General features: G+C 50.1%; 1 protein-coding gene across 1 annotated transcript; it reads right to left on the bottom strand.

Annotated features, from left to right (window-relative positions):
- Nucleotides 1-1,183: 1,183 nt before the first annotated feature.
- cfd (complement factor D (adipsin)) lies at nt 1,184-3,199 on the bottom strand. The gene is made up of 5 exons (XM_047015279.1): nt 3,092-3,199; nt 2,734-2,890; nt 2,114-2,255; nt 1,635-1,895; nt 1,184-1,406 (listed from the first exon to the last, which is right to left on the bottom strand). The coding sequence occupies exons 1-5, from the start codon at nt 3,147-3,149 to the stop codon at nt 1,257-1,259; spliced, it is 768 nt and encodes a 255-aa protein (XP_046871235.1). The 5' UTR covers nt 3,150-3,199; the 3' UTR covers nt 1,184-1,256.
- Between the last annotated feature and the right edge of the window lie 12,939 nt (nt 3,200-16,138).

The following is a 16,138-nucleotide window of genomic DNA, read 5'->3' on the forward strand; positions in this document are numbered from 1 at the left end:
GACAGCACTCTGAACAGCATCGCCGTCCATATGGACGGCTATGATGCCGTCCAAAATATCTGCTCCCTCTATGGACGGCACGAGGGACGTCCCTGCTAATCCATCGCCGTCCAAAATATCTGCTCCCTCTATGGACGGCACTCTGAACAGCATCGCCGTCCATATGGACGGCTATGACGCCGTCCAAAATATATGCTCCCTCTATGGACGGCACTCTGAACAGCATCGCCGTCCGTCCATCCATGCAAAGATCAGCAGCCATCGCCGTCAGTCTATGGACGTCCATATGGACGTCCAAAACGCAAAAAAAGATTTAGCTCCTACTGCCGGGTTTCCCAGATTCGTTAAGAAGCTCTTAACGCCAAGAGCGTCTTAAGAACGTTCTAAGAGCGCTCTAGAACGCTCTTAGAACGTTCTTAAGAAGATCTTAGCATTAAGAGCTTCTTAACGAATCTGGGAAACCCGGCCATTGTCTTTTAGTAATAGTGCAAGACACCGAAACTCTTACATTTTAGAGAAAGTAATAGTAAGAGGGCCCAATTTCTGGAGAAATTGTGAGGTGTGCTTGCATGCGTTGCAGATGTTTTTTTTGCTGAGAATTTACAACTACTGCTTCTGTAAATTCTGTATATCAGATCTGTTAAGAAGTCATGTTTTAAGGATCATCAGCCTAACTGCATCCATAAACCAACTTGGCCGGTACGCAGCGGTTGTCTTTATCCATTTTGAACACTGCGATGCACCAGCAAAATATCTAAAATACAGGGGCTGAAGGACAGAGAAAACCAGTGGGGGAAAACTAGACTTGTTTAGCGCCCTTTGTGTTTATACTCTAGGCCTATTCTAACAGAGATGGAAGGGAAAAAAAGCCATTCAATTTGTCTTTCTCCCTCCAAGAGTATGGTTTTAAATGACATGTTTATTAAGAGAGTTTATGTAACTCCCTTATCTTCCATTCACCTCTCCCACGATGCCCCGGGCAGAAACAACAGACTAACTGCATTGCATCACAAGATGATTGATCGCTTGTTTAAAGGCAGGCAGGGCAGGTCATGTTGTTGAGAATCACTTTTTGTCATATTTGCTGAAATAAACTTCGCATCCTGATCGCAACCAATAAATCAAAAAGTTTGGCAGTAAAATGAAACCATGCACAGACCACAAACCAGACTTCTCAGACTTATTTGAATGCAAAAGTGTGATTTATTGTTGTACTAGTGTTCCCCAGACTTGGCCGTGGGGGCTATCCCCTGGGCTCACTGGGCCATACTGGAGTCGATCCACTCTGTGTAGCGGGAGATGATGGTGTAGAGGCCTGGCTTCTTAAGGCCTCCACACTTCCTCCCTCCGTTAGAGGTGATGCCCACCACCACGCCCTGGAACAGCAGAGGACCTCCCGAGTCCCCCTGCAAAACACACACACACAGATCAGTTGAAGATCAGGTCTCTGTCTCGCAGCTCGTGTCTGTCACAACCCGTATACGAGTGGAGAGTCACTTATGATGCAGGCTCCTGCTGAATACAACAAGGAAACATACAACCATCGTCTCTCAGTATACCTTTAATCAGTCATTATGTTTGTGACATAATAGACGTGTGAATTCTACATTGGAGTGAGTCTTGAGCAGTCTTACTTTACAGGAGTCCTTATGGGACCCGGCAGCACACATCATGTTTTCAGTGAAATCATCTCCATAGCGATCGTTTTTGAAACAGATGGACCGTGCGATGATCTTGATGTCCACCTCCATGAGCTTGTCAGGGTACGATCCAAAGTTGCCGAGCGCCCCCCAGCCGGCCGTGCTCACATCGTCGTTGGTGTCGGGGTTGGACCCGCCCGCACGAAGGTACTTCACCGTCTTCACCGCTTCTGTTTGCTCGACAGCACGGTCCAACTGGAAACCAGACCACAAAGATCACAGAGCTCAGAGTCTAACATGAACAGTCAGACTGTCTGCATGGTCAGGAACTTGTTCTCATACACTAGATACAGTACAGGGTCTGAAAATCCCACTAGAAATATGTTTGTCTTAACCCTGATTAAGAAATGCGTTAGAGTGAAGACCACAGAGTGGAAAGTCATCGGTGGAAAGAGCTGTGCCTAGAAACCGACCTTGATCAGAGTGATGTCGTTATCGTAGTTGACAGAGTTGTAATTTGGATGACTATAAAGGTTCTGAATCTCAAATCGTTGCTTGGTGTTCTCGTCGGCAGTCTTGGAATGTGCCCCGAGGATGACGATCATGCCTGCAGTTCTGTGGATGAGACCCATGTTATAGACCACAACCTCACTTTGTCCTGTCGTACCCAGAAACTGGCAGGAAGTTTTTGATGGAGACCAGCAGAGCTGTACAGATAACAGTAGCTCTTCAGAGACCAGCAGAGCTGTTTTAGAGATTAACACAGCGGTACAGAGACCAGCAGCTGTATAGAGAGACCAGAAGAACTAGAAACCAGCAGAGCTGTTAATCAGATAACTTTAAGACCCCTGGTTGTAAAATTACAACGTTAGTTTTAGCTTAATTTAAGACCACATTTATCCATGGCATTGCAAGGCAAGACAATAGGACCCATTGGCTATGTAAATGTAGTCTTTCAAAAAAAAAAAAAAGATCAAATTATTTTTTTGGAGAGCTAAAAGTGACGTTGTAATTTTACAACCGGATCTTACAGGGTTAAGCTATATAGAAACCAGCAGCCCTATAGTGACTAGAGGAGCTGGTGTGAACTGACCCAGATGTGAAGCAGTGAGCTGCAGTCATCACCCATTGGTCCGCTACCAAAAACCCTCCACACAAATGAGCAAATCCACCGTCCTTTGGCTCCTGAATAGACGCCATGTAGGGACGGGAGTGTGGGCTCGCCTCCCGCCCATCGAGGATGCCCTCACCTGGGAAGAGGAACACACAGGGACAACACGCTAGACACAACATATCCGCAATATGAACCCACAAAGATGTCAATACAAACACACAAACGTCAATATAAACACACAAACATGTCAAGGCAAACACATCACGAACATGTCAGTTCAACACGTCGACACATTTGTTGGAGTGACAGAGATGCAGGGAGCACAGCAGGAACTCACTGTGTGTTGCGAGGGTGAGCAGAGCAGCAGCTAGCTGCACCATCCTTCTGGCTTCCATGTCTGGGTCTGGGGAGCGGGAGAGGAGGACAGCTTTATAGTTTTGGAAGGAAAAGCAGTCCCTGATTGTGCAAGACAAGAGGCCACTCACTTTCTCCACCCCCAAATTCCAAACCATTTGGGGAGTTTACAGACTGTACTTTCTTTCACTTTCCTGACTAGTTGTTACTTTATTGCTCAATAAGTGCTTTCTGTGGGCAGGGACACAGCTGCTACTAAACTCAGCTGGCTTCTGATACCAGAACACCACAAGATGTTGTGTAAGACAAGGAGATTCCAGAAATTTCAGAGCAAAAAAAACAGGTTGTTTTTAAAAGCATCAATAACCAAGTAAACAGTACATTTGGTTGGTTGTTCAGTGGATTGTGAGCCCCAACCACAGTATCCAGAGCACACACAGACCCCTAACCCTGAACTCTGGAAGTAGTATTCACACAGACTCCCAGCCTTAATCTCTGTTCCATACTGTGTGCTCGCTCTGAGTGACATGAAGATCAGAGGTAGACCTGGTGACCTGGTACAGGGTGTTTGAAGAGGGGAGAGGGGACATGGGATAGCCCTCAGTGAGAGAGGAGGGGGGGATATCTGGAAGATCTGAAGAATGACATCACCTTTTACCTCTGCTCTGTTCTACCATCTGGTGGGCTTTCAGCAGCACTGTGTGTGTATGTGTGTGTGTGTGTGTATGTGTTTGTACTGGCTACTATACATCCTGCAATGGGCCAAAAATCCCCTCAAGAATAGTAAACTAAAGAAAAATGGCACTTTGCTGGACAAAAACTAAAATTGAACAAAGTTGCCAATTTTCTTGGTCCAAGTTCAACTGTTATTTGTAAGGGAGCTTTGGAGGTTTAGTGTTAGGGGTTTGTAGACAACTAGAAGGGGAGGGGCGAACCATCTGGTGCTGTGCAATGTTGGAGCAAGCAGCCGTCAAGAATCTGCAGCCTGATTCTAAGTTCTGATTCTCGATCTAAACTCTTGCGTGTGTACCTCTACAAATAAGACACAAAGACCTAAACAGATCCATGTTTGCCTCAGCTGAGCTCTCCTCAGTGAAAGCAGTTCTCCTGGGTGGCTGGGCGGAAGGCTTGAAGAGATATCCAATCCCAAAGTATTTTCTCACAACTACTTTGTTAGGCCCATTATCTCTACTGAGTGGATGAGCATAATAGTGTTGGACGTTCTGTCAGGCTTGGCTTGGCACCTGTGGTAGTCGCAGCCTGTGGTGGTCCCAGCCCGGAGCCCAGCGTCAATACCCCTTTGTGTATCTCCTCGGTGAGGGCTATTTGCTCACTGTATGAACCATGACTTGGTGCTTGATGGGACAGAATTGGACATATGTTGCATGCAGAACATGTCCAACTTAGATGTGTAAAACAACACATTAATACCATCTAAGGAGTCCACACCAACAACTACAAACGTTTAGCAGTTGTAAACTAAGAGATTATCGGAATGAATGAATGAGTGCCAGCTAACAGAAAGGCCGTCCTAATTACTGTGAATAATTAGCTTCTCCATCCCCAACCTGGCCAGGGCCAGTCGTGACTATGACCCAGCATGGCCCTGTTGTAAAGGGTCAGGGGGCCCACCACCCCTCCGGACTAATTGAGGGTGTATCCTGAACCAGCCTGTTCCTGTAACGGTCTGTTCTCTGTCAGGTTTGGCCCTCCCCCTGCCCTAGTGGGAGGGTGGGGGGAAGCGGGAGGTGGGTGTGTGTGTGGGGGGGGGAGGGGAAGTTATTTTGAAAATGTATTCCACATCTCGAACAACGTTAGGCTTTGAACCACCAAGGCAGAGTGGCTGTGTTGCTGGTCCTCTACAGGCCTGTACTGCCTCCTGCTGGCGCTGCACATCCACTGCAGACACACACAGATCACAAAGACAACATCATCAAGAAAGAATAATACAAATGATAATAAAGATTCATATAGCAGCCGCTTTTATCCCAAACAACATACAGGGAGAGATAGAGAGAGCGTGTCTGTGTCTGCTTGTATATGTGACAGTGTGTCTGTGTGTGTGTTTTTGAAGCGAGAGAGAGAGAGAGAGAGAAAGAGAGAGAGAGTTTGTGTGCGCGCGTGTGTGTGTGTGTGTGAGAGAGAGAGTGTGTGTGTGTGCTTGAAGCCAAGCCCACCCAGGAACACTCCCAGGTGTACGAGTCGCTGTGTGGTCGAGCCAAGGTGGCGTAACACTTCATGGCAACAAAAAAAGGACATACATTAGTGTCAGAACTTTCTTACTCTCCACTTTTCCCTCAAATGAACCTTTGCTTCTGTCCCTTATGGACACCTATTCATAGCTTAACCAGACAAAATCTCCCTCGGTCATGTTTATATCCACAATGATCACATCACAAATAAAGTCATTTAGCTGACGCTCTTATCCAGACTAATGTTTACAAACATTTGGTTGATATAACTTCCCTCGTCGTCAGTGAATATTATAGACCAGGTCCTCAGACACCCACTATGTTCTGCGTTCAAATGAAATGTTTCATACTTGTCTTTGCATCAGTCGTCTGTCTAAAGTAGCAACTGTCTGCCTCCTCCCCCTCTTTCTCTCTCTTTCTCTCTCACACCCCCTCTCACTCTCTCTCGCTTTCCGTCTTTACCTGACTATCTGTCTCGCACTCTTATACAATTTTTATCTCACACAAACCTTCTCTCCCTCCTCCCTCTCCCTTCCTCCCCCATCCTGTCCCTGTCGTGGTGTAGAGGTCCAGTGTTGAGTGCTGGAAAGGATCCAGTCAGAGGATTACCGTTAAACTCATCTAATCTCTGTTGTTTCCCTTCCCCAGTCTGGCTGTGTGATGGGAGGTGGAGTCCAGCATGATGGCTCTCCCACAGACACAACCACCAGCGTGACTACCCAACACAGCATGGAAATGTTAAACACTCATTGATGCCTTTCAGATGATCCTGCTCATCAGATTTCTCTGTTTAGAGTGGTGTTAGAACAGTTTAACTTATCAAGGGAATGGTACAGTCATAGAGAGTGTGTTCCCCGCTGGCCTCCTCCTTCCCAGAATGCCTTTCTGTGCTTCCTTGTGTGCCCTGTTCTCACAGTCCAGTGTTTACACACCGCTGCGCTCCCAGGAGACTGGGGATCCTGTCTAAGTCTGGCATTGTCAGCTTCTCAGCCTGGCAGTCTGGGAGCATGGAGGGGGATTCCACCGTTCCCAGATCAACACCTGCCCAACCCAGCACCTCCTCACCACAACCCAGCACCTCCTCAACACAACTCAGCACCTCCTCACCACAACTCAGCACCTCCTCAACACAACCCAGCACCTCCTCACCACAACCCAGCTCCTCCTCACCACAACCCAGCTCCTCCTCAACACAACCCAGCACCTCCTCAACACAACTCAGCACCTCCTCACCACAACTCAGCACCTCCTCAACACAACCCAGCACCTCCTCACCACAACCCAGCTCCTCCTCACCACAACCCAGCTCCTCCTCAACACAACCCAGCACCTCCTCAACACAACTCAGCACCTCCTCACCACAACTCAGCACCTCCTCACCACAACTCAGAACCTCCTCAACACAACCCAGCACCTCCTCACCACTCACAAGCCTGTCTGTCCTGGTGTGCTGGCAAATTGGCTATGAGTGCATGTGTGTGCGCGAGGCTGTAAGTGTGTGTGAGGCTACGTGTGTTTGTAAGGCTGTGAGTGTGTGTGTGTGTGAGAAACACACACAAAAGAGTCAGACAGAGCCTTCACCCAGCCTGGCTCTGAGGGGTGGAGTCATCTCACCTGACTGAGACTGTTTGATCTTGGGGCTGGGGGGGGGGGTAGTTGGGGATGGGAGGGGGGATAGGGGGTTAATAGGAGGGTGTGAGTGGGTGAGGGGGAGTGTGAGGGGCTTCAGGGTGAATGAGGACAGGTGAGGGGATGAGGGGATGAGGGGGTGAGGAGAGAGGCCCTCCCTCTGTCGGCATCCAGAGGACCAGGGGAAAGCTGGGCAGCACTCAAGCCCTCATCTTTATCTCTGTCTCAGCCTGAGGAGAGAACACCCTGATCTCTGATCCTGCCTCACTATACACACACATACACACACACACACACATCACAGTGATTGGGCCTATAATCTTGGGTGTAAAAATGGCGTATGAAGAATAGGAGACAGACGTCACTCGCATTCAGAATCAGAGCAATGAAAACAGACCATGAATATGAAGGATTTCTCCTGTCAGTCAGGCCAAAGACGCTCTTTCATGTCAACAAGCGTAAACACCTGAGGTTTCTCTGACTAATTTGTTGAACATAGTTACAGTTGTTAGGGTGAAAGCCATGCTGTGTGCTGTGTCTCGACTGCAGTGTTTGGGTTGGACGGGAGGCTTCCTGTGCCCTGGGCCTGTTATGGCTGGGCCAGGCCGCCTGTCAATAACTGTCACCCGTGGAAGAGACAGGTCTGCCTGGGCCTGCTGTGTCGTTAACAAACGTGAGTGTGTGTATGTGTTCTGAGGTAGACTGAGATGGAACGCAAAGATTCCGAGATGGGCACCTACCTCTGCCAAGCACACACGCTCACACAAACACACACGCACAAACAGACGCACACAAAGCATCGCGTGCCCAGAGACCACAGCTATGGGTGGCGCAGAACATAATCACCTTTCTGACTGATGAAGTATGCAAATGACTCACACAAAGACAAAGGAACCATTACTGGCTAATTGAAGAGAGCCCTCCTGAGGAGGTGTGTGTGTGTGTGTGTGAGCTGTGTGTGTGTGTGTGAGCTGTGTGTGTGTGAGCTGTGTGTTTCAGAGGAGGCACCTGCTCCCTGGGGCTGCCCTGGCGGAAGGCCTCACTCTCTCCACACTGCTGACAGATATACCGAGATAACAGAGCATACAGCCTCATCATGCTCCTCAGCCCTCTGCTTGATACAACAATTGCTCCATTGTGTGGCGAACCCAACTGTGTTTTCCTCTGTGGTGGAGCTAGCAGCCCAGAGATACAAAGCCTTCTGAGTGGCTTCCCTCTCGATCTGTCAGGATAAGGCCTCGTCAGGCTTGGATTTAAGAGGGTTTGGAAAGAGCAGGAACCAGGCTCGGCACCATCCGACTCCGGTCCATCCCAGGACCGGTCCAGCCGGACAGTATGAAGCTTGCCGACTCCCCCCAGGTCCTCCATGTGTTCAGGGGTCGCTTCAGGCTGCCTGACTGGGACCTGCTGGCCCACCCCACGATTCCAGGCTGCATCAAGGAGAATGAACTTGAACCAATGAATGAATGAACACGAACGAATGACACAACACAGCCCAGGCTGCTTACCAACTGAATCCCAGACCAGCTACATTTGAGGATAGGATGCAATGTTTTCACTTTTCGTCAGGAAACTGGGGTGTTGGGAAAGATATAGACGTTTTCTTAATGTCATGATTTGCTATGAGTTTGAATCAGTGTGGGCCGCTGGCCTCACACTCCTGAACAGTAGGTGGAGGTAATGCATCTCTTACACTCATGTTGGTTCCAATCTGCCATCAAAACAGAAAGCAGAAGAAGATAGGAGGAGATGATGTTGCCACAAACTCACTGACTCATTTAACCAGAGCAAACGACATTAATATGCTAATTAAGAGGTAGCATAGCAGAGCACTGGGATTTCTAGCAGTTGGCTTCATTCAGTTTACATGAATAAAGAGGTAATAGATTGCGACAAAAATGTCATCAGTGAATGTGTGCACAGTCCCCTGATAAAACCATAAAGTTTCTAAGCTTTAATGTCAGTAGCCCAGCCTGCTACAATACTAGTATCCCAGCCTGCTAATAGACCAGCCTGCTTCTAAGGTGTTTTAGTGGCTCCAGGGTTGCTTCTCCCGATAAATAAGCACAGGAACCACACACACACACACACAATTGCTCCCACACACTTCTTACCCGCCTCCTTTGGCCACCCACCTCTTCTCTGCTCTCTTTGCCTACACCTCCTCTCTGCCCCCCCCCCCCCCCCCCCCCCCCCACCACCTGATCACCCCCCCCCTCCCCCCTCCCCCTATGATTTATAGCCTCCTGGCTGCAGTGGCAGGTTATTTCCATTACAACACTGTACCTATCAGTGGGATCAGATCCAAGAGCTGAAGCACACCGTCTGTCTTGTCCCAAAATAGTAGGAGTATTTGTTCAGGTGAATTCATACCATTTTATTTATTTTTTAAATCATTTAATGTCCTTCAAATGTAATGTAACAACAGCTTTGCTCCAGACGACTCCGAGCTGATCTGAATATATGTTTGATAACTGTTTTCTTTTTTTTGTCGCTACAAACTTGCTTTTGGCGTCAGGAGAGCCAAAGAGTCTTCCTCTCCAACTGTCGTGCGTGTCTTTCAGCGCGGTAGCGCGGCTATGTCTGAGCCCTTGAAGTCGGCTCTGTTGTTTTCGAGCCGTCGGCTCGGGGTTTCATCACTTCCCCCTTCCCGAAACACTCAGACAAAAGTGTCACTGAGGTGTCATTATCGCTGCGCGAGCGAAAGAGTGAAGTTGCTTGATTGTTTAAAAACATATTATCCTTCAGACGCTGCCTGAAAGAATACACGCTCATTTATATCAAATCATCTGGCTTATGATGCATTAAGAGGTGGGGTTTTATGGTAAAACATTATTAAACTAACGCTTCTGAAGCTGTAGTAGGCTAATTTGAAATGACCAGTAAATCAGAAATCAACCCATGACACCAGCACTCATCGTGCAGTTGATAAAATCCAGACAACATAAACCGTGAATATTTAGAGGTGTAAGGTGAATTGACAGGTGTTTGGCCATGGCAACCAGCCCAACACGTTCAGTTCCTAAAGTTATTGAGAAGCACATGCGTCAAACTATTTGCCTGCGACCGCAAGCAACAATGAATCAGAACGCGCATTAATTAGGGGTATGTTTTGATGGAGGGCTAAAGAGAGATAAAGTATCTTTGGAATCTGGGCATTGACAGATTTATCTGTTGTTGTAATGCGGTGGTGAAACTGCTGCCATGTACGCAGTACTCATATGCTAATCATGGGTAACCATATAGCCTACTTTCATATGTTTACATGTTAAGTATGTTGGTGTATGTTAATTCGTTGTTTTGTGGTAGACATGTTTATTCCTCAACAAATAAAATGGCAAGGTGGGTCAGGCTGGCCACAGTGTGCTTGTGTGTGTGTGTGTGTTCTCGTGGGTGTGGGTTGGCCCTGTGTTGTGTAACCCACTCTGTGGTTCAGCAGACAGCTTCATGGTGTAGAAGTGGGGGAACAACAGAACCAGAATTATTGCAATTAATTTACAGGAGGACAAGCTTTAAGAACAACATGAAATCGATTTTATTGTTATCAACAGACAAATGAATCTTTGGAAAATGTTGATGTTGATGATCCCATTCTCTTATAAAGATGAATAACAAACTACCAATAGAAATATGATTACATAGATTTTCAGATACAGACAGAAAGACAGACCAAAAGACAGACAGACAAACAGACTGACAAAAACACATAAACACACACACATACACACAAGTTGTGTGAGGGGAGGGAGACAGGGGGTAATTTAAAGCTGCATTAGGAGCTTTTATACTGCTGCCATACAGTCAACATTGCCTGTAAAACCTCCTCCTCCACTCCCCCTTCACTCTGTCATTCCTCTCATCTTCCTTTTTATCTGGTCTAATTCCAGGGCTGGCTCAGTCATGCCTGGATCAGGAGAGTGCTTGGTTTCAAAGGGTAATTGACACCTTACCTGTAATTTCATGGTTTCACTCCACCTGCCTTTGATGTCTGAGACTTGGTTGAGTTTGGTCGTGGAGAGGAGCGTTGGTGTGTGGATCTGTGAGGGTTTGACAGTGTGGGTTTCCCTACGTGGTAATTTCATGGGACTGGGCTTCTTCAACAGGTTTTCCATGAGCCACTGGAGAGCTTCCCAGGGGTAACATCTGAGACCATCAGAGCAGGGTCCTGGGTGTTCACGAAGGCTCCCACAGGCACAGCCCACCTTGGAAATCCGAGGTTGTTATCACCTCTCAGGCTGGCTGTGACTGAAGGTGAGGCCAGGCAGCACTGGGAGTGTGCTTGTTGCTGACATGCTTCGACACGCACTCAGATTCCCCCTACGTCCAGACTGCGTCTAATGTACGCTCTACTCTGCTCTGATAGCTCAGTAGCAGTCATGTCTCTAGCAGTCCTATCTTCCACACAGCATGTTTGTTCCTGGGTGCTGTGTGTTCCTGGGTGCTGTGTGTGTTCCAAGGTGCTGTGTTCCAGGGTGCTGTGTTTGTTCCAGGGTGCTGTGTGTTCCAGGGTGCTGTGTGTGTTCCAGGGTGCTGTGTGTTCCATGGTGCTGTATTCCAGGTTGCTCTGTGTGTTCCAGGGTGCTGTGTGTTCCAGGTTGCTCTGTGTGTTCCAGGGTGCTGTGTGTTCCAGGGTGCTGTGTTCCAGGGGGCTGTGTGTGTTCCAGGGTGCTGTGTGTTCCAGGTTGCTCTGTGTGTTCCAGGGTGCTGTGTGTTCCAGGGTGCTGTGTTCTAGGGGGCTGTGTGTGTTCCAGGGTGCTGTGTGTTCCAAGGTGTTCCGTGTGTTCCAAGGTGCTGTGTTCCAGGGTGCTGTGTGTGTTCAAAGATGCTGTGTTCCAGGGTAGTGTGTTCCAGGGTGCTGTGTGTGTTCCAGGTTGCTGTGTGTATTCCAGGGTGCTGTGTGTGTTCCAGGGTGCTGTGTGTGTTCCAGGGTGCTGTGTGTTCCGGAGTGCTGTGTGTTCCAGGGTGCTGTCTATGTGAACACTGCTGGCAGCCACAACACAGCTCCCCTCGCACACCCAGGAAGGCTGTGAGTGATGAGGGGGGGAGTGACAGGAAAATTACATTTGTGCAACCATGAATCATTACAAACATCTCTTTAAAAGGCCCTCCACTGTAATTACCTCCTCAGCGTCGCCCTATTACGGAGCATTCTATTACAGCGTATTAGTGAGCCTTGGCAGACCTCACACTGATCCACAGATCTGGCTGGGGATGTGTGAAGTTGGGTCGTCGGTTGACCAGCAGTAGAAGTCAGATAGTGGAAAAAAAGCTTGTTTCCGACTGAGAGGTGTCTCTTGAGTTGGAACAGACTGACAAAGGGAGCAGTGAGGCTGTGTGGAGAGGATGAGGCCAGGAGCAAGGCTGAGTGGCGCTGTGCCGTGGGGAACTGTGTACTGGAGGGAACCATGAATTCATTTAAACGTAGCCATCCCCAATTTCAGCCCCTTTCTTGGTCCTGGGTCCTTGGTTCTGGGTCCTGGTCCTGGGTCCTGGTTCCTGGTTCTGGGCACAGCTCCACATTTCTGTCCAATTTACCAACTCCGCTCCACAGAAGACGCCCCCCCCCCCCTGCTCCCCCCCCCCCCCCCCCCTTCGTTGCTCACACCCCCTCGTTGCCCTGGCTCAGAGCTGCCAGAGCGTCTCGGATGGCCCTGGGCTGCACCTGGTTCTGCCCCCCCTACCCCCCCCCCCCCCGCCGCCCTCTGACCACCCTCCCCAGTTCACACACAAGCCCCCCTGTGGAGACTGGGGGTGTTACAGACAGCATGGGTCCCACCCCAGATCTCAGCTGGTCTACAAATCAGAACACATTCCCAGAACAGCTCAGGGGACTGCTCCAAGGGTGCTTAAACTGGGGCACGCTGTCCTCTCTCCTCCTCCATCTTCTCCCCACTCCTTCTCGCTCGTCTCCCCTTTCTTCCTTCTCTCTCCTCCTCTCCCCTCTCTCCTCATCCCTCTCCTCCTCTCTCCTCCTCCTTCCTCCCTCTCTCTCTCTCCTCCTCTCTCCTCCTCCCCCTCTCTGTCCCTGGCCCCTCTCCAGAGCTAGCTCTTAGTCTATGAGTCCCTCCCCTCCAGATGTGCCTGTGTCCAGGGTCTGTCTGGTCCAATCAGCCGTCATGACCAATGGTTGAGCAGAGGTTCTGGGGTTATCCTTGTGTGTGCGCTGATCCCAGAGTGATGTGGGTGAGTACCTAATGCCCAGTGATGGGGAACCCCCAAAACCCCCCCCCGTCCCCCCAAAGCCCCCCCCCCCCCATACCCCCTCCCCCCCCCTCCCCCTCACCCACCACTGTTCCACCTCCCTCCACCCCCCCCTCATTTGGTGAGATGGGCTTTCCTGGAAGCAGGCTGTCAGGTCTGATGCTCCCTCCCTCCACTCCCCCTCATGGCCATGCAGGCTGATTCCGCCCTCTGGGTGAACCTGCCCTGGGACCCTGAGCTCCAAGCTGCCTGGATTAAAGACAACAGCCCTGGATGTGGGGCAAGCGCCGCAGAACCGACCCTTAATGAGTGTCTCTATCTGGGGCCCAGGCTGTCTTGATGGGCCTTATGTGGATGGGATACGCTACGGAAGGGGTAGGAGGGGGGGGGGTGAAAGGGGGGCTGGGGAGAGAAGAGACGGGAGGGACAGGGTGGGGGGAGAGGGAGAGGAAAGATGGGAGGGAGGAGGGAGGCGAGAGGAAGGAGGGGGAGAGAAGAAAAGAGAGACAGGAGGGGGAGCAGGGAGAGGGGAGAGGAAAGACAGGAGGGGTGCAATGGGGGGGCGTGTGATTGTATAGAAATTTCCGGATGTGGAAATCATTTGACAATGGTTGTCATTACATGGTTTAACACACACAAGACATTTAACATTCTGAACCTTGAACTAACACTAAAAGTAGGATATGCTTTGTGTTGGGTGTGGTTACTAGAAAGGGGGAGAGAGAAGGCAGGAAGCAAGAGAGGAGGAGAGAGCAGAGAGGAAGAGAGAGAGAGAGAGAGAGCAGAGAGCAAGAGAGGAGGAGAGAGAGCAGAGAGGAAGAGAGGAGGAGAGAGAGAGAGCAGAGAGGAAGAGAGGAGGAGAGAGAGAGAGCAGAGAGGAAGAGAGGAGGAGAGAGAAGGAGAGGAGGAGAGGAGGAGAGAGGAGAGGAGGAGAGAGAAGAAAGGCTGTGAGCTGGGTGTTATGTGGTGGAAGGTGAGAGGGGAGGCAGACATCCCTGGCTGTCCCCCTCCCCCACCGTGCAAGCACCCCCCAGACCCCCCACCTCATGCACCTGTTCCCCAGCCCTGTTCCAGCCTGCCCTCTGCTCTCTGCAGCATTCCTGTCAGGATGGAGCTATCTCTCTCTCTCTCTCACACACACACGCACACACACACACATACCTACACCCACAGTTACACACACACACACACCCACACACATACACATACACACACACACGCATACACACACATACCTACACCCACAGTTACACACACACACACACACATGCATAACTCTCTGGGGATTCACGGTATTGTTGTTTGGAACAGTCATCAGTGGTTTGTGTACTAATAAGCACAAATCAATCCTAAAATCCCCCCCCCCCCCCCCCCCCCCCCCCACACACACACACACCTCTACCCCCACCCCGCGACTCTGATAGATTGACATACAGAGGTTGGCATGTAGCCTATAATGTTGCAATCATGAAACTGGGGTCTGTCTGCCAGGCTGCCAGGCCGTGTGCAGGTACTCCCCAGACAGCCTTCCCCAGCCGTGCCTCACTCTTGTCTGTCCCAGCACGCACAGGCAGGGATCCACTCTCCCTCCACCGTCCCAGCATGCGTTGCAGCGCTCTTTCGCTTTGCTGCTCCGGAGTCAGTTTCCGTTTTTTGCGCCGTGTTTGTTATTTTCCGGAGGACTGTTTCGGCAGCGAGGCGGCCCTGAGAACAGCTGCCCCTCTGTTTCTCAAAAGCACAAAGTCATATTTATCCCAAGCGACATCACTGAGAGAAAGGTGTTTCAGTTTGTTTTGTTATTCTTAGGGGGTGGTGGGATTGAGTTCAACCCTCCTTGATTCCCCTGGCCCCCCCGCTGCCCCTGCCCCCTCGGGGTGTCCTGGGACTGGGGTCCAGCACAATAGTAGCCTGTACTCTCCAGTCCCACCCTGCACAATGAGCTGTCCATGCTGATTAGCAGGGCGCGACGTGGCCCTGCAGTGGCGGGGCTAATAGCTTATTACACAGCGCAAGTGACAGGGTGATCTGGAGAGGTGCCAAGAGCAGCAGGCCCAATTAAAGAAGAACAGAGGAGGGGGGGGGTCTGAGCCGTGTGGAGGGAGAGGGGTGATGGCGGGGGATAGGCCGGGGTAGGGAGGGAGGGGGGTGAGCGTGGTGCTTTTCTCAACCTTTCGGTTTAATTCCCACTCGGGGGTTGAATACCCTCCAGTTCTAACATGGGAGTACCCCCACAAGTCTTCCAACAGCACCCAAGCACCACAACATGCCCCCAACCAACTCTCACTGACCCATCTCACAGTCCAGTGCTGGCTGCCTTGAATTACTGAGGGCCTGTCTGCCGACTGTCATATCTCGGGGAAATCTCAAAATTTGAATGAAATGATTTTACACTCACCCTGTCTTCATAAACCCTTTCTGTGAAAGAGGTGTGTTGTAAGTTTAGTTCCCAGGCAAGGATGGGAAGATATGAGAGTAGGATAGGAGATTGGGATCGTAGATGAGGATAGGAACCAGAATAGGAGATGAGAATAGGAGATGAGGATAGGAACCGACAGAGACACAGACAGACAGAGAGTGCTGTCCTGACAGACAGACAGACAGACAGACAGACAGACAGACAGACAGACAGACAGACAGACAGACAGACAGACAGACAGAGAGTGCTGTCCTGACAGACAGACAGACAGACAGACAGACAGACAGACAGACAGACAGACAGACAGACAGACAGACAGACAGACAGATAGACAGATAGACAGATAGACAGATAGACAGAGAGTGCTGTCCTGACAGACAGACAGACAGACAGACAGACAGACACACAGACACACAGACAGACAGCAGGTGAATGCAGCATCTTCCATAAGACCAGCACAAGGGGTTAATGTAATCCATTTCAGAGCAGTGGGCTTCCCTAGCCAGTCTCCCTGCCTCTCCGCCGGTCCGCAGAGTTTCCATTGTGGTCGGTGCAGGTGTGGGACATGCTTTGTTGGTCTTAATCCCTAGGC

This window comes from Hypomesus transpacificus, chromosome 3 (genome assembly GCF_021917145.1).
Source record: "Hypomesus transpacificus isolate Combined female chromosome 3, fHypTra1, whole genome shotgun sequence".
NCBI lineage: Eukaryota > Metazoa > Chordata > Actinopteri > Osmeriformes > Osmeridae > Hypomesus > Hypomesus transpacificus.

Bases quoted from the DNA above. Each gene is read 5' to 3' on its own strand.
- cfd (XM_047015279.1), bottom strand. From the start codon at position 3,149: ATGGAAGCCAGAAGGATGGTGCAGCTAGCTGCTGCTCTGCTCACCCTC. The intron at 2,891-3,091 runs GTGAGTTCCTGC...TCCTCTTCCCAG, and splicing joins GCTCACCCTCGCAACACACA to GTGAGGGCATCCTCGATGGG. The intron at 1,896-2,113 runs GTCGGTTTCTAG...TCTGGTTTCCAG, and splicing joins ACGACATCACTCTGATCAAG to TTGGACCGTGCTGTCGAGCA.